This window comes from Panthera pardus, unplaced genomic scaffold (assembly GCF_024362965.1).
Source record: "Panthera pardus isolate Hobbes unplaced genomic scaffold, ASM2436296v1 HiC_scaffold_22, whole genome shotgun sequence".
Classification (NCBI taxonomy): domain Eukaryota; kingdom Metazoa; phylum Chordata; class Mammalia; order Carnivora; family Felidae; genus Panthera; species Panthera pardus.
In genome coordinates this window covers 78,719,401-78,745,062 of record NW_026526788.1, presented here as the reverse complement: position 1 = coordinate 78,745,062, position 25,662 = coordinate 78,719,401, and the positions used below count along the sequence as shown (strand labels likewise).

Below are 25,662 nucleotides of genomic sequence, written 5' to 3'. Positions count from 1 at the left end.
CATAAAGATCTGTGCATGCCGGAAGCTGGGGAGAGCCTAGGAAGATACATTTTTAACCGTGAATGTTTCAGGTTAAGACACGCTCTGGCTGGGGCACCTGGTTGGCTCCGTCACTTAAGCGTCCGACTTCGGCTCAGGTCATGATCTCACAGTTCGTGAGTTCGAGCCCCGCGTCGGGCTCCTTGCTGACAGCTCAGAGCCTGGAGCCTGCTTCGGATTCTGTGTCTCTCTCTGTCTCTCTCTGCCCCTCCATCACTCACACTCTGTCTCTCTCTCTGAAAAATAAACATAAAAAAAAAAAAAAGGCACATGCTGGTTGACTTCAAGATCCGTGTGGGGGCACCTGGGGGTCATGATCTTGTGCTTTTGTGAGATCGAGCCCCTCATCAGGCTCTGTGCTGACAGTGCAGAGCCTGCTTGGGATTCTCTCCCTCTCTCTCTCTTCCCCTGCCCCCCTTGTGCTCTCTCTCTCTCAAAAAAAGAAAATAAAAGATCACAGTGTTGGTGGTGTTCAGCTATTTCGTTACTGCAAACAATACTGCCATGGGTAGAATCTGTTTCTGAAAAGGGCCCCATCGCTCTGCACACGATTTCCCCGCAGGGCAACAAGACCGTGGCCAGGATGCCGGGAAGTGACTTTCAGGGCCGGGGATGGCGATGCTTGGGCCCCGGTGCTGCTCGGCAGCTCCTACTGTGAGTGTCTGATCCCTGGGGAAAGTCGCCACTCCTCCCCCCTCGTCTTCCCGGCCACCAGGTCTGAGTGACTGCCCTCCCTCTGCACACCGTGCTGACGTGTCTGGGGTTCTCGGATTCGACTCAGGACCTCACGGGGAGCTGTGCACGGGTCTGGGGATAGGAGCTCGTTTCCTGTCAAGCGTGGGGGGAGCTGCTAAGGGGTGATGCCCCATGTCTATTCCTGCGAGTGGACTCGGGCCCTCAGAGTCCCTCCTAGGGGAGACCCTTCCTTCCTCCTGATACACAGACCCTCCCAGTCATAAATCACTGAGAAAATAGTTCTTTTGCAAGACCACCGCCCATGTTGCTGACCTGGAATGTTTCAGCCAGCGCCCCCAGCCATCATCAATATGGGTAAACTGGGGAAGGAAGGGGCTTCCCTGGGTCAGCATGGCGGCAAAGACCTTGGAAGTTTATTTGCTTTGCTACCTTTCACTTTTTTTCACAAAGGCCACAGCTGGAATACTCACTTATCCCGTGGAACCGGTCATTATTTGGGGCCCAGGCCTGGGCTTTGCAAAGACAGGAATCCACACGCAAAGTTGCTGTGGCCTTTATTTTATCTTCCTTTGCTGAAGGTGATGTTTTCTCAGCCTCTTTTTCTTTAAATTTTTTTTCAACGTCTTTATTCATTTTTGAGAGACAGAGAGTGAGCAGAGGAGGGCAGAGAGAGAGAGGGAGACACACAATCAGAAGCAGGTTCCAGGCTCCGAGCTGTCTGCACAGAGCCCGACGTGGGGCTCGAATCCACGAGCCGTGAGATCGTGACCTGAGCCGAAGTCGGACGCTGAACCGACTGAGCCACCCGGGTGCCCCCAGCCTCTTTCGGATGAGACTGGAAGAACTCTTGGGAATGGCTGTGTACCAGCGGCAGCCTGTCTGCGTCATTGCTCATGGCCTGGGCCTTGTCTGATCTGGAAAAAAAAGAGAAGAATCCATGTCCGTTTCAGGGAAGCTGGGTGGATGGAAAGGGCATGAGCTCTGGCTTAGATCAGACCTCGGTTCATGCTGTAGCATCATCCCCCAGCACCTGTGCTCTTGTCCAGCTTCTGGAAATACTCTGTGCTTTGCTGGGCTTGGGTTCTAAAGCGGAGGTAATCCCTTCCCTGTAGAACTGGGACTAAGTCCTTCTGCCTTTTCCCCCAACATGCCAGTGAAATGACTCAAGCCCTCCCCACGGACCTATGAGAGGTCCTTAGTGTCCCTCCCCGCCCCCCGGGATTTCTGGGGCTACCTGGGGTGGCTGCCTACAGTCTCCAGGCAGCCACTTTTGCCTTCTGCTTCACATGTCTTCTCCCAGTGCTCTGCCTGGTCCGCTTACGCCATTAGTCCCCTACCCCCTTGATTTGAGAGTACAGTCTCCACTGATGTTTATTCACACCAGGGAGTATTGCTGAGGTTTAGGGATAAGAAGGGGGCTTTGCTGCATGTAACGTAGAACCGCACAGATCCGACAGTCCACATTTCTGTCCCTCAGGCCTCTGGTCATCCCAGTAAAGGGGGTCCATGGCTTGCCGCCTTTCTCCTCAGACTGGCCTGCCGCGTGCTGCTGAGACCGTGCTCTCCCTGCATGGACCTTTCCTCTGCTTCCCATTTCCTGTCTGGCTGTCTTTCTCTGACTTCCTGTCTCTTGGACTTCTGGGTTGGAGAAGGAGAGCAAGTGGGATTGAAATATCTGTTTCTTTCTTTCTTTCTTTCTTTCTTTCTTTCTTTCTTTCTTTCTTTCTTTCTTTTAATGTTTGTTTATTTTTGAGAGACAGAGAGAGAGAGAGCAGGGGAGGGGGGAGAGAGAGAGCAGGGGAGGGGGAAGAGAGAGAGGGAGACACAGAATCCGACGCAGGCTCCAGGCTCCGAGCTGTCCGCACAGAGCCCGACGCGGGGCTCGAACTCACGGACCGCGAGATGGTGACCGGAGCCAAAGTCGGATGCTTACCCAACTGAGCCGCCCGGGCGCCCCCTATCTCTTTCTTTTTTAGATAAAGACCATGAATGCCCTTCCTCTCCTTCCTCCCATCCTGGCTTGTTGGAGCCTTGCCTTTCAAAGCCACGAGTTCACGAGAAGGACTCCGCTGCTCCCCTGGAATGCACGCAGGCTGCCCTCCTTCTTCATCGTCGCTCTTCACTGCCCTTCCATCCCTGATGCACAGATGCCAGGACGACTAGACGAGAGCCATTTGTAGAGTGCCCTCGTGCTCAGCGCCGAACAATTATCATTTTCCCCCACCTCCCCCTCCTTTTACCGCCCTTGGCTGGACAGTTTGGTTCTGTGGCTAACTCACTTCTCAAGTCACCAGACCCCACGGATGATGGGAGGACGAGAGAGAAGGTGTTTCATTTCTTCGTGTCCTGCTTTTGTTTTGTCCCCTGTTATGTAGGGTAGTAGGCTACTGGCTGCTTTTATGACCTGCTGACGGGCATCAACCTCTCCTTTTCCAGAAACCAGAACGCCTCCCTCTCCTGTCTCCCGCTTGTGCAGAGGACTCTGAGATTTGGGGATGAGAGAGCAGGTCACGTGGGGAACCACAGATTTCCCTCCTTCCCCGGGATCAGTAACACAGCAAGAAGCCTACCTCTTACTGTACCGAAGTAGCTCAGTTCAGGAAGGGGGGCGGTCCTCCCCTAGTGGCCTTTGCCTTGTAAGGCTTGCCATGACTGAGTGCATTGGGTTGAATAGCATCCCCCCACATTCATGTCCATCTGGAACCTTGGAATGTGATCTTATTTGGAAGTAGGGTCTTTGCCGGTGTGACTGGCGAAGATTAGGGTGGGCCCTAAATCCAATGACTGGTGTCCTTAGGAAGAGAAAACAGACACACAGAGAGAAGGCCATGGGATGATAGGGGCAGAGATTGCGTGACGTGGCTACAAGCCGGGGGTTGACAGCAACTGCCAGAAGCTAGGAAGGGGCACGGAAGGACGCTCCCCTAGAGCCTTGAGCTGATTTCAGATCTCTATCGTTCATAGCTGTGAGATGGTAAATTTGTTCCAGGCTACCTAGGTTATGGTACTGTGTTACGGTAGGCCCTAGAAAGCTAGTGCACTAAGGGACCCAGGGGTGGTGTAGGGTTCCCTAATTGTCCTGAATCCCCAGGATGTGATTGTCATTCGCCACCCCCTCTGCCCTGCCTTCTAGTCTTCGTTCTGCCACGGCGATGAGGAATACCAGCTGAGCATATAGTGGGCTCCTTCTCAGAGGTCTCCTGGCCCCAGAACGTGTTATCCTCTTCATAAGCAGTCTTTCCTAAGTAACTGGATGGGGATGTGTATCCATCCACCCACCGACTCATTCATTCCTCACTCGTGCATTCGTACATCAGACACGTAGGATGTGCCTGTCCTGGGGCAGGGCCCAGGGGTTCCGAGAGGAGGTGGACACTTCTGCTGACCCCCCCGCCCCCCCCCCCCAAGAGCTCTCTCACAGTATAACAAGGGAAGTGTGCCGGGCATCCTTTCCCCCAGGGAAACCACTCTCCACTCAGGGGTGTCCAGCCTTGCTGGCTGTAGCCTGTCTTTCCTGTAAAGAACTTGCCCTTACGGAGTTTTAATAAACCTGTGGTTTCTCTTCCTGGTGCACCTGCCCCTTGCTGATTATTGGGAAACTGCAAAAACTTCAGCACTCCTAACAACTGTCTTTTCTGAGAGTTCTTCCTGTCAGGCTGCAAATTGGCCCCAGGACGGTCTGGAGAAACAACGTCAGATCGGAGGGGTTCCTGGGCTCCTGCGTGCTGCACAGCGGAGCCATTATGCAGCAGGGCTACGTGAAAAGGGGCGAAAAGAAATCGGTATCACCATATGCTCCGCCTTTGCAGCCCCTCGTAGCAGGGTTTGATGCTTCCACAGACAGTAATGACCTGGCGTGAAAACGGCCTCTGTCAGGGGCTCCAGCTCTTCCCCTTCCTCCTCTTGGAGGGACCTTGTCATAAGAGTCAGGTGGGGCCTGGACACCTGTGACCTCTTTTCATCAGGGGGCTGGCTCTTTGGTGCTCAGCTTGCATCTGGTGCCAGGTTATCTGCACTCAGGAGTCGGGGCTTTGGGCCACAGTGGCGGGCATTTCCTTGGGGAGAGGCCGGGGAGTCCTTTTCTTAAAAAAAACAAGTGAGGGTCACCTAGTGGCTCAGTTGGTTAAGCGTCCAACTTCGGCTCAGGTCACGATCTCCCAGTTCGTGAGTTCGAGCCCCGTGTCGGGCTCTGTGCTGACAGCTTGGAGCCTGGAGCTGCTTCAGATGCTGTGTCTCCCCCTCTCTCTCTGCCCCTCCTCTCTCTCTCTCTCCCTCTCTCTCTCTCCCTCTCTCAAAAATAAACATTAAAAAAAAAAAGAAGTGAAACTCACATAATGTACAATTAACCATTTTGAATTTTTTTCATGTTTATTTATTTTTGAGAGAGGGAGAGACAGAGTGCGAGCAGGGGAGGGGAAGAAAGAGAGGGAGACGCAGAGTCCAAAGCAGGATCCAGACTCCAAGCTGTCAGCACAGAGCCTGACTCGTGGCTTGAACTCACAAACCGTGAGATCACGACCTGAGCCCGAGTCAGAAGCTTAACTGACTGAGCCACCCAGGTCCCCTTCAACGAACCATTTTAAAGATATGGTTCAGTGGTACTTAGCACATTCCCAAGGTGGTACAAGCACTGGCTTTGTCTAGTTTCTGAATTTCATCATGACCCATAAACACACCCTGGGTCCATTGAGTAATCACTTCCTGACCCTCCTTCCCCGCCGTCCCCACGACCTCTAACCTCTACCCCTGTGGGTTGCCTGCTCTGGATAGAGCATGTCAAAGGAATCGTGAGCCCAGCGGTTCTTAATTGCACGTGAGCCTCCTTTCCAACAAAGACAGCCTCTCCCCTCCCCTCCGAACGCCCACCCCCAGTCAAGCGAGGTCCCCAAAGTAGCAGAGACAGCGAAGCACATTAGTTCGAGAACCTCGGCTCCCCCCCGGATTTCCGGGGATGGGGTTTGGTCTCGAGTCCTCACTGTTCTTGCAAAAAGAGCCCTGTGTGGTGAGCTGGTGTGTGTTTGGGGACAGGAAGAGCGGGTGTCCGGGCCGTGAGGAGGCAGGGATGTCCCAGGTGCGTAGGCAGTCTCCTAGGGCTCCCATGAAGAGTACCAGAACCTGGGAGGTGATGGTAACACAAAGCTATTGTCTCTGTTCTGGAGGCCAGAAGCCCTAGGTCAAGACGTCAGCAGGGCTGGCTCTTCCTCAGGCCATGGCGGAGAATCTTCCCTGTGCCTCTGCCCCACTTCTGGGGGCCTGCTAGCAGTCGGTGGTTCTGGTTCTTGTAGAGGCATCGCCGCACCTGTGCCCTCCCCTCCACCGGGACTCCTCCCTGCCTGCTTACCTCTGTGTCTGCATCCCCCTTGCTGGAGACACCAGGCATGATGCATCAGGGCCCACTCTCATCACCTCATTTTCTTTTTTTAATGTCTATTTATTTTTGAGAGACAGAGACAGAGAGCAAGCAGAGGAGGGACAGAGAGAGAGGGAGACACAGAATCCCAAGCAGGCTCCAGGCTCCGGGCTGTCAGCATAGAGACTGACACGGGGCTCAAACTCACGAACTGTGAGATCGTGACCTGAGCCGGAGTCAGATGCTTAACCGACTGAGCCACCCAGGTGCCCTTGTAATGACCACATTTTAACTTGCTGACCTCTGTAAAAACCCTCGCTCCAAATAAGGTCACATTCTAAAGTACTGGGGGTTAGGACTCTGACATATCTTTTTGGGTTGGCGGGGGGGACATAATTCAACCCCCAAAAGGTATAATCAGTAGACAGGTTCAGGCAGAGGAGGATTTTGAGTAGCTGAATAAGAGAAGAACAGTCAGGGAGATGGCATGCTCCACATGTCCCTCCGGGAGTTTGTCCCCATAACTAAGGTGTTCCGGAAGGAATCGACTGGTTTTCAGCACATATGACATGTGAAACCAAACAAGCCAAGGGAAGCAAGGAGACCTATTTTTCCAAAGCTCCATCTGTGGGGATATAGGCCTCACAGACTGAATCAGGACTTGTGTTTCAAATGCCAGAAGCCCTATTCTAATTAGCTTGTAGGGTAGGGGAGGACAGTTTTGGCTCACATACACGAAAACTCCAGGGGTGGATCTGACTCCGACTCTGGCTTCAGGCAAGAGTAGTTCTACTATGTCAGGGCTCCCCTTCTCTCCATCTCACGGACAGGGAGACCAACACCCCAAACCCATCCCACAATGTGAGCAACTCCTACAGAAGGAGAGTCTTGTCCTCCCATGTCTGGGAGGAAAGTCGTCTCATTGGCCCAGCTTGGACCCTAGGATCTTGGGATCCCCTCTGAGCCAGTGACTGTGGGTACAGGACACATGTTTCATGGCTGGACCTTGGCCACATACTCATGCCTCTGTATGCTGGGCAAGGCAATTTTATCCAAGCCATCTGGAATACATTCCCCGCGGGCAGAAGGGATCTTTTGTCCACAGAAAGAAGAAGGGGACCGTGGCTTCGACCAGTTGGCTCTGTCTGCAGACCCTAGACCCCCAGAGGGCTTGGCTTGGTTCTTACCCATCTCTTTACCTACAGTACTGAGCTCCTCGTAGGTTCTCAATAAAACTTTATCCAGTCAGAGTAAGTGGGCAAATAAAGAATTCTTTGCTCAAAATGTGGGAGGTAGAAAGTTGTGAAAAATACCGACCTGTGGTTTTGAGACAGTTTTTGGAACTTGTACCCTTGTCCCTAGGCATATTGATTAGTCTTAAGGAGGGCATGATGTTGCCAAACGTGGAGCTTCTCTGTACTTAGAGTCCTGAGTTTTTCTTCAATCCTTTTGAAGAACCTTCAAGGCCTAACTTGAGTTTGAAGACCAAGTGGCTTTAAAGAGTTTTGGAAAGAGGCCCCTGGGACTTGGGGAGTGTGGAGTCGCTCTTAGGAAGCATCCTACGGGTAAATAAAGTGCAAATTAACGTGGAAAATATGCTTACCTTTTGCTTTGAGACACACAGGCTTGGAAATCCAAGGGGAGGCAGCTCGCGTGAGGGTGTGGTCAACCCACGCTCCTGGAAGCCGAGTGCTTGAAACTAACTGGGGAGCCTGTGCTAAACCCGATCAGATCTGCTTTTGCTTTCTTTCCTGGACAGCATGCCAGCTCGCCCTGGTCCTAATTCCCTTTCAATGGCGGTCCTTGTTTCTACTGGTGTTATGGGCAGACCTTGGTGGGTATTAAAATCTGGGTTTTTTGGTGTTTGGGCCTATATGTGATTTTCACCTCATCGCATGCAGCCTCAGTTCTCCAGCATGAAGCCAGTGGGTTCTCTAGCGTGAAGCCAATGGTTAGTGAACCCTGGCAAGGTCGGTTATGGCCGTCACGACCTGTGGTTCTGGGGACGCAGACATCGTGCAGCTGGTTCAGTTGATGGCAGCTGTGTGCCATGTGTATCGAGTGCCTTGTCCCTGCTGGCGGGGTGCTTGGTACTTTAACACAGTGTTCCTCAGACTTCTGATCTGTAGAATCAGCTGGGATTGTTTTTACGTGCAGATTCTGATTCAGTAGGTCTGGGCTGGGTCTGACAGGCAGCCCGAGTGCTGGTCTGAGGACCACATTTGGTGACACAAATCAGGATCCACTGCTCCGGTACCGCTCGGAGCCCGTCCCTCTGTCACCCGCCACGGCCACGGCCACTGCCTCTGGAGTCACCCCTTGAGCCACTTGGATCAAACCACAGCTGCTGTGGCTCCAGCCTTGCCCACACGGCGTCTGGGGTAGGAGAGCAACCTGACTAAAGCAACGTGTTCTCTCTACATTGGGAGCCGGCTAGGATTTCCAGCTTCATCCTCCAGTTGGAGACGCCGTGGGGCTGGCTGTAGGTCACGTCCAGAGAAAGACCTCCAGGCCCACTGAGCGCCCCTCCCCCTTATCCTCCTCCTGACTCCTCTTCTTCCCCAGCCTGTCCTTTCTTGAGGGTCCTTTGTCCTCATAATTATGTGAACAACACGGCTTATGTGGATTGAAGAAAAGAGTCAATTTATATGGGGTAGAGAATCAAGTTAAGAGCAGACATCTCTCCCCAGACCTCCGAATCCCAGTCTCCATGGGTCACCGGCGTTAATACAGCCTGATCATGCCTGTTGGGGTGTTCCAGCTGCAACAACGGAAACCCCAGCGCCCGCCCCCACCCCCCTCCTCCCCCGCCCAGCTTAGTGGGTAAGGGAATTGGATATCTCATGCGGTTGGGAGTGCCAGGGGAGATTGGTTGGGATCCGATGTAGCATCACTCGTTGGCTCCTGATGCTCGTGGGGTTCTCTCTGTCCTCTACCACGGAGAGATTCTCACTCACTCCTGCTCTGCACCATTAAAGTCCTTCCCTTCCATCTGGACCAGTAAGAGAGGCCAGGAGATGCTGTGCTCTGATTGGCTGAGACCAGTCACACTGGCCCCCTGAGCTGGGATATGAGGTGTACTTCCTAGAAGGGTTAGGGTGATTCCCAAACTGCACTGGGTTTCTGTTAGGAAGGGTGGAAGGGGACTAGATGGTGGGCGAGTAACTAATAGTGTGCACCACACTTCCAGAAGTTTCCATTCATGTGTATAGCGGTGATATTCATTCACTTATTCATTCATTCAGTGCTGAGAGTTTGCCAGGCACATCAGTGATCCCAGTTAATATTAAGCAAGGAAACACCAACGAGAGAAGGACCTTTCTTCCCTGTTTAGGGGTGAAGAGACCAAGGCAGAAACTGCTCCAGTGACTTAGCCAGGATCACACAGCACTTAAGCAGAAGAGCGGAGATTTGAACCCGGCATTCTGGGTCTAAGTCCGCACTTCCCACCACTGGCTAACTCCGACTCCTGAGCTACTTCTCAAACGTTGGCTCTCTCCCCTCTGTGCATATGTGCTGAAGCTAGAGATTAGCTTGTGTCTCCACACGAATCAGGCCACTAACAGAACCCACCACAAGGAATAGGACGATGTGAGTGAATTTAAAATCGTATTTCTGTCCCCAGATCCAAATAACTATTATCACCGACGGAATGAGATGACCACCACCGACGACCTTGATTTCAAACACCACAACTACAAGGAAATGCGCCAGGTGAGATCCAGATTTCTCAAAGAGCATTGCATCATATGCTTGTGACATAGTTGCTTGTGTGTGTGTGTGCATGTGTGTGTGTGTGTGTTTCCTTCCAGAAATTAAGATGATGTGTTTGGCGTAGGCATCTGAAGGATCATTTTGGTTTTCTGAAGCCACGCTAAATGCTTGTAGTTTGTAGGTTGAGAATGCCTTGTTGGGGTTCCAGTGACCAGAGGCAGGCTCCCCCTGCAGCAAATAGTTGAAACAGAATTTGAAGCCAGACTTTTCTGATTTAACACAGGGGTTCTTAGGAATCACTGTGTGTTTGGGGCACCTGGGCGGCTCAGTCAGTTGAGCGTCCGACTCTTGATTTTGGCTCAGGTGGTGATCCCAGGGTCATGGGATCGAGCCCCTCATCAGGCTCTGTGATGAGCGTGGAGACTGCCTTCTCTCTTTCTCTCTCTCTCTGCCCCTCTTCCCTGCTCACATTCTCTCTCTCTCTCTCTCATTAAAAAAAAAGACTCACTGTGCATTTAAGGGATAACACTGATTTGTGGATGTTGGTCATAGGCATTTGAAGAAGGAAAAGGATCTAGAATACATTGATAATAGTCATTGTAGAACCTACATCAATTTACTATATTAGCAATTTACCTGCATTAACATGGTCAGTCTCCTCACCACCCCCGGAGGGCAGGGACTGTTATCCTTCCCTTACCGATGGGGAAACCCAGTTACCAAGGAAATATATAACACTACCCCTTGGTATTCAGACTCCCTGATCCTCCATTTGGGTTGTATAACAGAATCACTTGGGGAAATTTGGAAAAATACTTGTACTTGAACCCTACCTTGGGCCACTTTTTAAAGCAGAACCCTTAGGAGAAGGGTCTGGAGGGTCTAAGTTTTGAAAAGCTCTCCTTGGGTTTCTAATGTACGGCCAGGCTTGAGAATTACTGGTTGATGCCTTTATACTCTTATTACTTTCATGCCGTTAGGAGCAAAAGTCAATCCCAGCTGAGACTGTCCCCAGATTTAGTTACAGAAACCAAGTAATTCTGAGCTGCGGAGAATATTTGCATACTGGGCCTGGAAGGAGGAAGGGTCCAGCCATTGATCAGGTCAGGCTAAATTAAGAGCAGCCTGAATGCTGAGTGCTCGGCGTGTGAAATCCTGTTCCGCCTTTGCCCCCAGCATGGTGCTAGAAAACTCAGGGGGTGCTGACGAATGAGAAACACTTGGATACCTAAGAATTTGTTTGAAGAGACTGAACAGTCAGATAGCCTCATGAATACATTTACAGAACAAGGATTCACCAAGGGCACATTAACGTGGCTCAAAGCAAGGGGCCCTGGGTCCTGAGAGAAGGAGCCAGCCACCCAGGGCCGGTGCAGGGGACATTCCTGAGGTCAGAGCAATTAGGCTGAGCTGAGAGGGCTCCCCGCCTCATCCCAGGGAACCCAGAAACCCCAGTTCGTCTCAATGTCATTTAATTTGAAACGCTCACACACAGCTTCCGGACACCTGTCAGCACAGACTTAGAGGTGGGGCTTGCTGAAGAGGTGGTCTTGCTGTCTTGTTCTTCAGAAATCAAGATGTGTTTGGACTTGAGGTCTGTGCATCGTCCCTGCTGCTCTGCATTCTCCGGCATTTATACGAGGACTCTGGTCACCATTCTGTTCTACAGAGCACTTGTGTGTTAACTCAGCTTCGCTCCCTGGACATCTTTGCAAGCCCAGAAACTAGGCAAATGTCAACTCAGTTGGTGCAATTAACGTCAAAAGCAATGAATCTAAATGCACTTAAAATGAGCTATTGCACAGAGTCTGGGTAGCTGGTGTCTTTATTTTTTTTTTTAATTTTTTAATGTTTATTTATTTTTGAGACAGAGAGAGAGCACGAACGGGGGAGGGTCAGAGAGAGAGGGAGACACAGAATCCGAAGCCGGCTCCAGGCTCCGAGCTGTCAGCACAGAGCCCGACGCGGGGCTCGAACTCACAGACCGCGAGATCATGACCTGAGCCGAAGTCGGACGCTCAACCGACTGAGCCGCCCGGGCGCCATGCTGGTGTCTTTAAATAGTTGTTCTGTGTGGAAGATCGGGGCCCTTCCAGAAAAGCAGAGCTAGTGGAGTGTGCTTTGTTACCCTGGGTGACTCTGCTTACCATCGTCGTGGTGATGTAGAGCCAAGAGGAGCCGGGGAGTGGTCAATGCAGCCCCTGCAGGTGGTGTTGGGTGACCCCAGGGCCCCGCAGCGCTCCACTGGAAGCTATTCAGGGAAGCATCTATCAATCCTGAAGAGCGTTCAAGCCGGAAGCGATTTGCCATTTGCATTCCTGGCTCCTGGGGATGAAAAAGAAGCCAGCATTTTTAGCAATTCCCCGTATGGAGTCTGCGAGGTTACTATAGAAATCTCTCGACTTCGGGGGAAAAAAACTGTTAGTTTATCCTAGTATTGAGAACAACATTTCCAACAAACAAACACAAAAAAAGAGAAACAGCAGTGGAGCAGGACGAGAGAAGAGAAAATAGAAAAACATATTGCATTGGAAGGGGAAAATGCTGAGAATGTGTGCAGGAAATATTTCTAGAGCACTGACTTATGAGGCACTGTTCTCCCACAGGGGGAGCGCCGGAGGGTGGGACGGGGAGGGAAAGGGAGAGCAGAGAGCAGGTTGCACGTCCCTGGTGTCGTGAGTGAGCTCACCCTTCCAGGAATGCTACTGCCTTTACAGCACGAGTCACGGTTTCTAATTGTTGAGTTACCTGTTTGTACGAGCCTCCTTCATCTGGGACCGTGAGGGCAGAAACCCTGCCACTTTGTCATAAACTCGTAACGTGTACCAGATAAATATGTACGTTGGAGGTCTTTCCAGGGGAGATATTTGGGGAATAGGAGGGAGAAGCGACTGGTCCGTTGGCCTGGTTGGGAAGGGATTTGGTTGCGGATGGGGTCGGTTATCATCGCTGGCCAGCCTTGGGCGGGTGAAGACAGAAGGGCGGGCACCCCCGGCAGCGAGGGCAAAGGTAGGGGGGTAGGAGCGAATGGCATGTTTCTGGAACAGTCTGCTGGGAGAAGCTTTTGCACTGAGTCTGAGAATCAGAGGAAGTTTTCACGTGGCCGAGTAGTGTTTCCGGGAGATTAGCCTGGAAGTCACGTGGGGAGTAGACTGGCAGGAATGGCCACAGTCCCCGGGAGAGAGGCCGCTGGGCCTGAAGAAGGATGAGAGAGAGGCTTCTCTGAGCAGGACTGACTAGTCCTAGGTCACCTGCTGGAATGAGTTGGGGAGAGGCGGGGTCTGGCGTGCCTCCGAAGAGGGTGGGGTACCATCCACAAAGGGAGAGAGTAAGTGGTTTGGAGGCAACGGTTGATGCTCTGACTCTGGCTTTGGATGTGGTGCAGCCAGGTCTCGATGCACAGGAAGTCTGAGTAGGCTGACCGTAAGCGGGCTGTGATACAGAGACATGGGTTGGAAGGTGGCCAGCTCGTGGCACTGATTTCCAGGGCGGCGACGGTGGGGCCGGGGCACGAGGCCGTGGGACAGCGGCCGAGCCTACCCTGGGGGTGGGTGACGGTGGGCGACGGCCTGCAGATCGGGACGAGCCCACCTCCTCACCCGTGGGATGCTCCTACTGCCATTCAGTCCCTCCCCCTCCCTCTGGGTTCCTTCTCCAGGGGACCAAGTGTCTGTTTCTCAGGCAAATGAAGAAAGCCGGTGCAAGAGGACTTTTTCTCTTCTCCCCCCGCCCTTTTCAAAACCGTTTTCACTCATTGGAGGAGCCATTTTGCATCAGCACCAAATGCAAACCCCAAGGCTCAAGGTCAGTCCTCCTTGAACCCACACCCTAAAGAATCGGCCAGTTGTCCCCATCCAGTGCTTCAGCTTCTGTGCTCGCAGAATTCCTACGATTTTGATCAGAGGATGGCTGTCATCTGGCCCTGCTTTCCTCAGTGAATATTGGATCACGGGCCATTTTCCATGGTGTCCTCATAGTTGTAATTATGCTGGTGCAGAACGTTCCAGAGAGTGGGAACGGCATGCTCAGCCTTCCTGCCCTCGAGCGCTTGGACATCTCCCAGCTTTGTGCCCCCGGGGAAAGGCTGCAGCATCACAGCAAGTGCCACCGAGCATGTCACTGTCCCATCCTTTATGCAGACGCCCCTTCTCGTATATTGCTGGAAACTGAATTTCTGGAGGAGGGGCCTCGAGTTCTGCTTCCTGCAGAGGAGGGAAGCAGCAGAACCTAGGATTCAGTAGATACGAGGTTGGCAAAGCGTATTCCCATCTGGGGTGAGGAGGCAGAGTCTTGATGAAGCTAGGACTCTGCAAAGCCAGGCACTCTCTAGCTGATCGTTCTCAGCCTGGTTTCATTGTCACCCCCCCACCCCATGAGGCTTTTTAGACACCGTCTCAATTATCCTCCACCCATTATATGAAATACTGATGAGTAAGACTTTGTTGGGTAGCGCTGAGCTCTGGAGAGCCACAAAGCATCGTGATCTGGAAGATGTTTAGCCCCTGACGACCAGTTTTCACCTCCGGGGGGGTGGGGGTGGGGTGATGTCACCCCTGCTAAGAATGCATGCTCTCAGGCCAGGAAGAATTTCTAGTCCTTATTGTCACATTAACCATCAAAGCTCCGGGTGCCTGGATGGCTCAGTTGGTTAAGCACCTGACTTTGGCTCGGGTCATGATCTCATTGTTTGTGATTTTGAGTCCCATATAGGGTGAGCCCTGCTTCTCTCTTTCTGCCCCTCCCTCACTGGTGCCCTCTCTCTCTCAAAAAAAAAAAAAAAAAAAAAAAGACTCCAACTCCAGTAAGACATCCTTGACCCTTTTCAGGAATAAGCAAGGTGGACCCCCTGCCAGGTCTTTAACGGGGCTGGTGGCCTCTGGAGGCACCTCCCTGGCATTTCAGAGAGAATTTCTCTCTGTGCAGAGGGAATTGTAAAGAACCTTCATGAAGGCGATTCTTTACATGCCCGTGTCCTCTTTGCCGTGTGTAGAAGGGGGTGCCCGTGACACCACAACACAAGGAGGGAGTGTGGCCGGTACGAAAACACTGTGATGGGCGGGGTATGAAGAGGTGACTGTTGAGTCCTGGCTGAGGCCGTGCCCTACGGAGCGATGTCTCCACGGCGAAGTGTGCGTTCAGCGGAAGGTGGAGGTTCTTCTTCTCCGGCGTCGAGGTCATGATCTCTAACACAGGTGGCACATTGCTTCTGTCTCTGATTGAACGGGGGAGGAGGGTAGGCACTAAACGACAGCCAGGCTCTGTGCTGGATGGCGGCGTTTGTTGCCTAGTTAAGGATGACCCAAGTGCAGAAATAGTCATTGATCTGAACCAAGCCAGTGGATCACGTGCCGATCAGGATTTCCTGAGGACGATGCTGGTAGCTGAGGGGGACCACAGTCTGCAGGGACTGGCACGTGGGGCCCCGACTCGGATGGTGGCTGTGCCGCGGCCGTCTTCAGCCTGGTCGTGGTGTGCCGCTGACAAAACGGGCCGCAGAGATGTGCCGGTGTCGATTGCTTTGCCCCACCTTCAAGGACAGAGAAGAGCCCTCGGAGTCCAGAGCCCTGGCCACATCTGGTACCGGCTGGGTGACCCCGGGCAAATCGCTCAGTGTCTCTCTGGGCCTCAGTCTCCGTATCTGTAGAGGGGGAACAATCACCTCTGCCTTACCTACTTCCCCTGGCGGTCGTGATCGTGAAATTCAGTGAGGAAACAGATGCGTGACAAATAGAATCGTTGACATTATTAGTGATATTATTACTGTGCTTCTGGGGAAGGCGGGGTGCGACGCATGTGGTTCCACGTCAGCCCTGCACGATGTATGTGTCCCTCATGGTGACGGGGGTAGAAGCTATGGGTCCCTTGCATGCTGGTCCTCCACTGACGGTGAGTTTCTGCTTTGGCCTTGTTGCGGACAACGGTCCTTTATAATCAGCTTCTCCTTTCTCGTAAGGGCAGCCTGTGCTCCTGTGACCAGCAGGTGAGCCCTCCTTACCTCCTTTGGCAGCTTGGTGCACCCCCCGCCCCCTCCCGCTGAGGCTGTTCATCTAACGACCTTGACTTCAGAAGTAGAATTCAGGAGGGCCTGGGGGGCTCAGTCTGTTGAGCATCCAACTCTTGATTTTGGCTCAGGTCATGATGCCAGGGTCGTGGGATCGAGCCCTGTGCCGGGCTCTGCACTGAGTGTGGAGCCTGCTTGGGATTCTCTCTCTCTGTCTCTCTGTCTCAAAAAAAAATTAAATTCTTTTAAAAACAATTAAAAAAGTAAAATCCAGGGAATAACGCGTATCTATTTCACTTCCTTGCATTTCCTTGTCAAGGCCCGCTTTCCTCCCCCTTGTAACCACATGACCCCCATTATCATGGCTTCTCTGGACCCCTTCATTTAGCACCCGTGAATTGGGTCATCAAATGACTACCCTCTGTTGCTGCACCGTGAGCTCCAGGGGGGTGGGAGCGCTGTCCCTTTCCTCAGCCTGGCATCAGAGATGCTCATTAAGTTATGAGAAAAATTGATATTCAGTAATAAATGTTTATTTAGGCAGGGATAGGGAGATACAGGGCACAGTGTGTCCCTTAAAGGATCTGTAGTCTAGCGAGGAAACAACAAGAACACAGGAAACCACAGTAAAAATGGTAATACCATCCTCAAGGGAGGTGATAATCACAACTGGAGGAGAACATTCCAGGCAGAAGGGATAGCGCTGGTGTTGGGGGGAGGGGAGGGCACGCAGGGGGCCATGGGAGGGGAATGGCAGGTGGCCGTCTTGGGAGCCCTTCGCCATGAATGCATAGCCATCGTTGCTCAGAGCCTTAACTGCATTTTGCTTTTCAGTTGATGAAGGTCGTGAACGAAATGTGCCCCAACATCACCAGAATTTACAACATCGGCAAGAGCCACCAGGGCCTGAAGCTGTATGCCGTGGAGATCTCCGACCACCCTGGGGAGCACGAAGTCGGTGAGGTGGCCCCTCTGTGATGCACCTGTCCCTCCCTGTCTGGTGCCTTCTTAAAGAGCAAGGAGATGGTTCACCCCTGCGAGAACATTCATGAAATAGGCCAGGAGCTGTCCATGCACCGCCCTCACATAGGCAGATTCTGCAAATTTTGGTTCTGTGAACCTCTTACCTTGTGATACGGGCTGTTGACTCATCTAAGCAAGAGATACCTTTCTTTTCTCCAAATGAACCACATTTAATTCTGTCCTCCAGCTCTGAGACCAGTCACACTAACCAAAGAAAACAGTGGCCAGAGACAGGACAGAATCCTTTTATCGAAGAAAATTCTGGACTCCCTGGTCATTAAGGGCTCAAGTGAGAGGAGGTCCCCTAAATGTCTTTTTAAATCTCAGTTCTGTTTTCACACATTTCCTATTTTCAGCCTTTTCCCGAACCCGGATTCTCATCTGGGTCAGAGGGACTTCTCTGGGTTTTCTTCTTGGTAAATCCGCGAGTCCTTTAGAAACCCACCGATATTTAAGTCTGGGACCGGTCTGCTTCATTCAGCTCTAAATTCATCATTATTTCAGGAGTTCCTCCTAGAAGTTTCTTTGAAAGGGTGAGGGCTTTATCTGCGGGTAAAATCACATTTCCTCAAAAGCAGTAGCTTTGCCGGTGAGAGAAGGAAAAATATTGTCAGCTTATGCCCGGCACTGATAAACACAACACCGGGAAAGCTGAGCTGTTAATAGGGGAAAAGTCAAAGGCAGCCCCCTTGTAGAATTGCGTCAGTGCCTGTTTCCCCTGCTGATCTATGATTTTTCTACACGTTTTCTTCTATACCTGACTATTGGCGAATTAAAAAAAAAAAATGGTACTGATACAATTTGGGGAGGGGGTATTTGTTTTTTTTTTAATTTTTTTAAATGTTTATTTATTTCTGAGAGAGAGACAGAGCATGAGTGGGGGAGGGGCAGAGAGAGAGAGAGACACAGAATCCGAGACAGGCTCCAGGCTCTGAGCTGTCAGCACAGAGCCCGACGCGGGGCTCGAACTCACAAACGGTGAGATCATGACCTGAGCCGAAGTTGGTCGCTCAACCGACTGAGCCACCCAGGCGCCCTGGGGTGGGGGTTTTTGTAAGAAGAGGTAGAGTAAAATTGTAAGTATTTGTCAGGGATTTTTTTTTTTTTACCCTAAATGGTAAGGGCTGTTTTGCTAGAAGCATCCATATGAACCTGTGTTTTTTCCCGTCTTGGAGTAAAGGCGAGCCAGAGTTCCACTACATGGCGGGCGCCCACGGCAACGAGGTGCTGGGCCGCGAGCTGATGCTCTTGCTGCTACAGTTCCTGTGTCAGGAGTACTTGGCCGGGAACCCCCGCATCGTCCACCTGGTGGAGGAGACCCGGATCCACATCCTCCCCTCCCTCAACCCCGATGGCTACGAGAAGGCCTACGAAGGGGTAATGATGCCACCCCGCGTGCCCAGGGCAGCGGCGAGGCCCCCGCCGGCAGAGCACCCATCTCACTCACACGTCATTAGCTCTCCTTTGAGCGCCTCCCTGCTGAGCCAGGGGAACCCGGCGGGTGTAGGAAAGACGCAAAGCAGGGATTGAGAATCGTGGGGATCTGAGACCCGCCAACGAGTGGGAAAAGTGAACGTGAAGGATGATATTTGGCACGTTTTCACTAACAGCAGTAGACTAGAATAAAAATAGCACGGTTCGAGCGCAGCATCGGGGCAGGCCCTCACTTCTATTATTGCCTGTTTGCCAGTGCTCCGAGGAGAGTTGTGTGTGTGATTCTGATCTGTTGTTTATATTTCAGGCTCTAACTGTGACGTAGGATGTGGTAGGTCACTGACTATACATACTGTAGAATTATATGGAGAGGATTGTTTGTATTATCTGGGAATAAAATGGGAAACGGTACTGGGTACCCGTCCCGTGAACGTTTACAGTACAGATTTTGGGTTGTGTTTATTGGTGCAGAGCTGGTGAGGGGTTCTCAGTCCCAGATTTGCCAAGGCCAGGTGGTTAGGGGTTTGTGAGCCGGACTCGTGGGCACGGCAGAGAGAATCCATTGACGCGGTGGTGGTGGTTGATTTTGCAACGCCAGACTCTTAGAGTCATCCCTCCTCAGAGTTCCTCATCTGACCATTCTAGAAGCTTTCATGGGAGGGAAGGAGGAGGAAGGGGCGTAATACTTCTTGAGCTCGGCCATGTGGCAGGGGTGATGCCCTCCCTCTTGGAGGGATTTGGCTGTATTACTCACCACCCACCAAGTCGTAATAGAAAATGCTTCAGTGTTCCCTTCTGGGCGCCATCTTTGGGCCAGATGATGTGTAGAGGCTTAGAGATCCACCCAGATGGGGATGGGTGGTGGACATAGAGATGGAGACATCTTGTGTGAGAAGAGTCCAGAAGCCCCTGTGGGTCCCTCATGTTCGGAATTGTCTCCCAGGGCTCGGAGCTGGGCGGCTGGTCCCTGGGGCGCTGGACCCACGATGGCATCGACATCAACAACAACTTTCCTGACCTGAACACGCTGCTCTGGGAGGCAGAGGACCGACAGAATCTCCCGAGGAAAGTTCCCAATCACTACATTGCGATCCCTGAGTGGTTTCTGTCTGAAAATGCCACGGTGAGTAAAAATACCCCACGTGCAGAGCCGAGGAAGGCCACGGTGAACACCCACTGGCGTTGGTAGAGAATCTGACATTTAAGAACAAGACAACGCCAGTTTTCCTGTCATGTTTTCTCCAAAAGTGGGGAAGTGTGCTAGAGAGCAACTACCTTTAACGTTGGTATTTTCAGCTCTTCTTCATAAAAGAGAAATCATCGAATCATATTTCTTTACAACCACACAGGGCTCCGACAACAAAGAGCGCCCCGCACCCTTCCCCTGCATCGTGCGCGTTCATTACCGTCCTCGTGGCCCTGAGCTTTGGTGGTGCCATGGAGTTGCTTTGGAATTGGCCGCAGTCCTTCCTGATTGCTTGAGATACCTTATTTTTATTTTCATAAGTCTTCATGGATTATTTCATGTTGTGCTTCTTTGGAAGGAAAAATGCATTCAATGAGAAAGGCGTTCCTCGAATTTTCAGGTGTTCTCTCACAAAGAGCGTGTTGTAGAAGAAAGACTTTGCACAAAATTTTGCGTGCCTTTTATTGCCTGCCCTGCCCATAGTAATCTACCCCTCTACCCCTGACCTCTGAGTGTGTGTGTCCTTCAAGAGATCTGCCTTGAGTTAGGGGTAAGTTCAGTGGGAACAACAGAAAAACCAAAATGACGATAGCTTAATGAGGTAGACATTTTGGGGTTTTTTTGGTGTTTGTTTGTTTGTGTTTCACATAGAAAGACCCTAAAGGTAGATGACAGAAGCCAAGCAGCCAAACGGAAGCCCCGTGATCATCAGGAACCAAGGACTCCTCTGTCTGTCTCCACCATGTTAGCGTGTGACTTTCATTCTCAAGGTCATAATCTAAGATGGCAGTCGGTACTCCAGCTGCCATGTCTGTGAAGGAAGAGGAGAGAAAGAGTTAAGAAAAAAAACAAACCAATAAAGATCCTCCTTTCAGACTCATTGATTAATTTTAAGAGGCATTCTCAGAATTTCTACATAATACTTACGTCTTGATCTCATTGGCCAGAATTTAGTCAAAACATGTTATCAACCTATCATGAGGAAGGCTGGAAAATGCTGTGTTTTAGGCAGCACTTTGCAAGGTAAAAAAGAAAATACAGATACCAAGCACTGGCTTCTCTTCCTGAGGAATCCAAAGAGAAATGATGAGTGGATAGAAGGCAGCCCCCCTGTTCTGCCTCGGGGCTCCAGCCCACAGCGGAAGAAGACCAGCATGGTTGCCTCACTTAGGGATGCACAGGGTGGTGTTATCTAGACCCTTCAAGAAGCAACCAGTCAAGCAGTGTGGACAGACCGTGGCGATGCCCTGTGGGGTAACTCGGATGCCCAGGGGCAGCTTACTGGGGGTAAAGGATTCAGGGCTTCTGAGTCTTCTGCATTCTCTTTTCTATTTCCTAATTCCATCCTGCACAATCCCCTCCTCCCACCCCCCACCCCCTGTTTTTTTTAAACTAGCGTACTAATGATGTCTGGTAAAGCTGGGAATTCAAATGATGTTATAATTTTGGAACTCTTGGACCAGAATTGGAATATGGTTGCCAGCGTCCTTGGCCCTGTGGCCATGAGCGACAAGGAACAAGTTCAGCACGGTCCTAGAAACCCTGGGATTTCAGTCTTTGCTTTAAGACTAGAATTTCGCTTTTTGAGCTTGTTGTGTTTTGGAAACACAGGGAGAATTACATAGATCTGCCACCACTAACACCTTTTTCAGTTGTGGCTATGTTAGATAAGAAGTCAGCAAGGTAAAGACTTGAATAGCAGTCGACAGGCTTGACACAGGGACCTGAAAGAATCCTACACCCCCGTTAGAGAATGCATATTCTCCTTAGTAATCCCTGGAGCATTTTCAAAAATAGATGATGCTCTGGGCTGTAAAGGAAATCTCAACCAGTTTCGGAGAATAGAAGTCAGACCGTGATGCTCTCACCATCATATAGTTCAACTAGAAGACAGTAACAAGGTTAATGAAAATATCAGCATGTATTTAGAAAATTTAAAAAACAAACCCAAAACTTCTAAATAATGGGTCAAAGAAAAAGATTATACTAGCAACTAAAAAATAATTAGAACACAGAGATAATGAAAATATTACATATCAAAATTTGTGGAAAGCTGCAAAACCCTCCTGTGTTTTTTGGAGTTTTGTATCTTTTCACGATTATATTCCAAAGAAGAGAGGCTAAAAATGAGCTAAAGAAACTAGCAAACAAATAACAGAAGAACCACCCCCCCCACACACACACAATGTATAAAGATTGTGATCAAAACATAGGAGCAGAATCAATGAAATGATAGAAAAACAAGAAAAAAATATGAAGTGATTTGTCTGCAGAAAGAATCATTTGATAAGATTTAATAATCACTCTCGGTAAAATCTCTCAGTGAAACTTTGTCATATAGATAGCTAGTTTCAGAGTGAAGAAAGCCATTCCAAATGACATTAATCATAAAATAAAAGATTAATAAACTCAACTACATCGAAATAAGAAAGCTTGCTCATCAAAAATTTAAAAACTGTAAGAGGGAAGCTAAAAACTGAGAGAAATTATTTGCAAATTAAATAACCGGAAAAGAATTAAAAATTCAAGAGACATAAAGAATAACAGATGAGAAAAATATAAACTGCTCAATAGAAAAATGGGTAAGAGATATGAAGAGGCAATTTGTGGAAGAGGAAACATGGTTAATAAACATGAAAATATGTTCAGCCTTACTAGTACTAAGGAATGCAAAAAAGAGAACATTTTACACCCACTGGTTGGCAAATTAAGAAGTCTGACAGTAGCTGAGCGTTGGAGAGGACTTGGGGCCAGTGGATCTCTTATGCGTTGTGGGTGCAAGTATAAATTAGCACAGTGACTTTGGAAAATAATTTGGTTATCTTGTAAGGTGGAACATGTGTATATGCTAGGACTCTGCGGTTCCACTTCTGGTGATTTGTGCGAGATACATTTCAGCACGTGTATGCCAGAACAAAGTTCAAAGCAACACTGTTCAGTACAGCAAAAAATTGAAAGTTACCTGTATGCCCGTCATCACAAGGACAGAGCAATGATGAGATCTTAGCACCGAAGTGGAAAATATTGAGCTGTAGCTTTATGCTACCGTGCAGGTGCATCACGAAACATGCATTGAGATGAAAAAATTGCAGAAGACAGGGACGCCCGGGTGGCTCGGTCGGTTAAGCCTCTGACTTCGGCTCAGATCGTGGTCTCGCGGTTCATGGGTTTGAGCCCCGCGTCAGGCTCTGTGCTGACAGCTCAGAGCCTGGAGCCTGCTTCCGATTCTCTGTCTCCCTCTCTCTCTCTCTCTGCCCCTTCCTCTCTCTCTCTCTCTCCAGATAAACAAACATTACATTTTTTTAAAAAAAAATTGCAGAAGACAACAGTGTGGCTACCCCCTCTTTTTTAAGATCGAAAGCAAGTAAAACCACATAATCTATTTTTAGGTATATACATATAGGATAAAACAAAACAGAAAGAATAAGAATCGTATATCATTGAGGATACAGTGGTTGCCCCTGAGTGGGAAGCAGGAGGAAGGGAGGGACGGAATCACATATTACATAGAAATTGTCTATAAGATCTGGTTTGGGGCATGGATGGTGGGTTCACGGGTGTTTATTATATTAAAATACAGAGAAGGACAAGCGTGGACCAATGATGATATGGTGTATTGAGCGAAGTTCTATGATTAGTCCATTCCAGGGCCCCTGATGTGTTCAGGAACAAAAACAAAACTTAATGAATCCTATCAAGTCAATTTCATTCCTTAATCAACTTTCTGTGCTGCACAGTTAAGCCATTTCCAGTGTTTATTTCTTTTCCATTATCAGATTTTATTTTGCTGGGACTGTCTTCATAGGAGTCAATAACTTAGGGTAAATAATTAGATTCATGAGCAGTATTTGACCCTGTCAACCTAATTTTTGCATCTAATGTTGTCGGTTCTTTTTCTTTCCTTCCTTCCTTCCTTCTTTCCTTCCTTCCTTCCTTCCTCTTTCTTTCTTTCTTTCTTTTTCTTTCTTTCTTTCTTTCTTTCTTTCTTTCTTTCTTTCTTTCTTTCTTTCTTTCTCTTTCTTTCTTTCTTTCTCTTTCTTTCTTTCTTTCTTTCTCTCTATCTCTCTCTTTCTTTCTTTCTTTCTTTCTTTCTTTCTTTCTTTCTTTCTTTCTCTCCCTCCCTTCTTTCCTTCCTTCTCTTCACTTCCCCTCCTCTTAACCCTCTCTCCCTTCCTTCTTTCCTTCCTTCAACTTTTTGTCATAAAAAATGCCATTCATAGAAAATTAGAACGCTCTAAGGGTCCCCATGTGCGTCTCAACCTCAGTGCCTGTCGATTCACCTTCCATCTACATCTGTACCCACTTTCTCCCCCTCTCCAGAATTACTGGGGTGAATCCCAGGTGTGGTATCATTTCATTTGCAAATACCTCAGTAAGTATCTCTAAAAGCTTCTTTTAAAACCATAAATGATTCCCATGATCATATCAAAATAAATTATTTCTTGGTATTATAACATATCCCGTCAGTGTTCACGTTTTCCCTATTATCATTCTCCATCGCTCTCTCTCTCATAGTTGGTTTAAATCAGGAGCCAACTGAAGGGCCCTCATCGTGATGGAGGGCTGCGTCTTTCAAGTCTCCCCTACCCTGTAGGTTTCTGCCGTTTCGCTTGCTGTCTTTTATCCTCTTGCCCACGTCGCTGCTTCTCTTCTAACAACTAAGTTATAAGCAAGCAGATTACATCATCTTGGAGCCTTTTCCACTGCCTGGGTGCTGCCGACTGAATACCTGCCATGTCACGTAACGTCTTCTTCTGCTTTCTGTAAACTGGCAGAGAGATCGAGACCAGACTAGGCTCCACAGAACAGGGGTTGGCGAACTACAGCCCGTAGGTGGGCCTCTTGCTCCCCAGGCTTGTTTGTGTAAGTGGTGTTTTATTGGAACACAGCCACGTTCATCCGCGTATCATCTCTGGTGCTTCTGGCTACAAGGACAGAGTTGAGTAGTTGGGACAGAGACCACAGAGCCTTCCAGACCTAAAGCATTTCCCATATGGTCCTTTACAGGAATAGGCTGCTGGCCCCTGGATGGGAGGCTTGGTCATATTCCGGGTTGATGTTCTCTCTTAGGTGTTTCTTCCCTCGAGGGACAGACGGTCTTGGCTTTCTCTTTCTCTGTGCTTTGCGGCCGCGGATGAACATCCCTGGCCCCTTAACTCACGGGACTTGCCGAGTATTGACAATCTAACTCTGTCTTTCCCTCCGTGCGTCAAACTGGAATATTCCTACCAAAAGAAAACTTCCCTCGATGTATCTTTTTTGTGTAATCCACGATTTCCACAAAACTCGGTCTTCCCCGGACGGATTTTTGAAATTCTACGTTTTGCTAAAAGTGTTCCGCGAAACGGTTGCTCTTTCCACTGTGTCCCCGTTTGGAAGGTAGGGAGAGAAAGCAGTCCCCGTCCCGTTTTTGCCCCGTGTAAATTCGCCCTGTTCACAGGTGGCGGTGGAGACCAGGGCCGTCATAGCCTGGATGGAGAAGATCCCCTTCGTGCTGGGTGGGAACCTGCAGGGCGGCGAGCTGGTGGTGGCATACCCCTACGACATGGTGCGGTCCCTGTGGAAGACGCAGGAGCACAGCCCCACGCCCGACGACCACGTGTTCCGCTGGCTGGCCTACTCCTACGCCTCCACGCACCGCCTCATGACCGACGCCAGGAGGAGGGTGTGCCACACGGAAGACTTCCAGAAAGAGGACGGGACCGTCAACGGGGCCTCCTGGCACACCGTTGCCGGAAGTAAGTCTCTGGCAGCCCTGCTGTCGTCACGGAGCCGGACAGGGAGGGACCCACGGGCCGTCCCCTCCCAGCCCTCCCTTACCACTTGTCATGGGTATAATAGCGACCATGGTCCGCCATCTACAGGGTGCCAGCACTCTACGTTGACTGCTCCTTAATCCTTCCAGTGGTCTTGGGGGGCTGTGGCTACTCCCCACTTTATGAATGAGACAGCCGGGGCCTGGTGACTACGAGGGATCTCTCTGTTTGGCCCTGTGGCCCGCTCTTAGCTCCTGAGCTATTTGGATTCTGTAGGGGGTCAGAGATGAGCAAATGTACACTTGGATGAAGGATCGGACCAAAAGGCACACCCGGCCAAGGGACAGACAGCACGCTGGTGTTGGCACTGGAGCCAGGGTGTTTTCACCCGGAGCTGTTCCCATTAGTGGGGCGTCCCCTGCGGTAGGTACCCGGAGGGGCCGGGCGTTGATCCCATGCTCAG

The 25,662-nt window shown here is 50.3% G+C and overlaps 1 protein-coding gene across 3 annotated transcripts in view; it reads left to right on the top strand.

Annotated features, from left to right (window-relative positions):
• Positions 1–25,662, top strand: part of CPXM2 (carboxypeptidase X, M14 family member 2) — a 141,829-nt gene that overhangs the window by 101,196 nt on the left and 14,971 nt on the right. For 2 of the 3 annotated variants that reach the window (XM_053910006.1, XM_019424696.2), the window contains 5 exons: positions 9,711–9,799; positions 16,635–16,758; positions 18,004–18,200; positions 19,201–19,380; positions 24,884–25,181. In XM_053910006.1, the coding sequence (XP_053765981.1) occupies positions 9,711–9,799; positions 16,635–16,758; positions 18,004–18,200; positions 19,201–19,380; positions 24,884–25,181 (888 nt within the window). Of the gene's footprint in view, positions 1–9,710; positions 9,800–16,634; positions 16,764–18,003; positions 18,201–19,200; positions 19,381–24,883; positions 25,182–25,662 lie in introns of all 3 variants that reach the window. The other variant, XM_053910005.1, reaches the window with a different exon arrangement.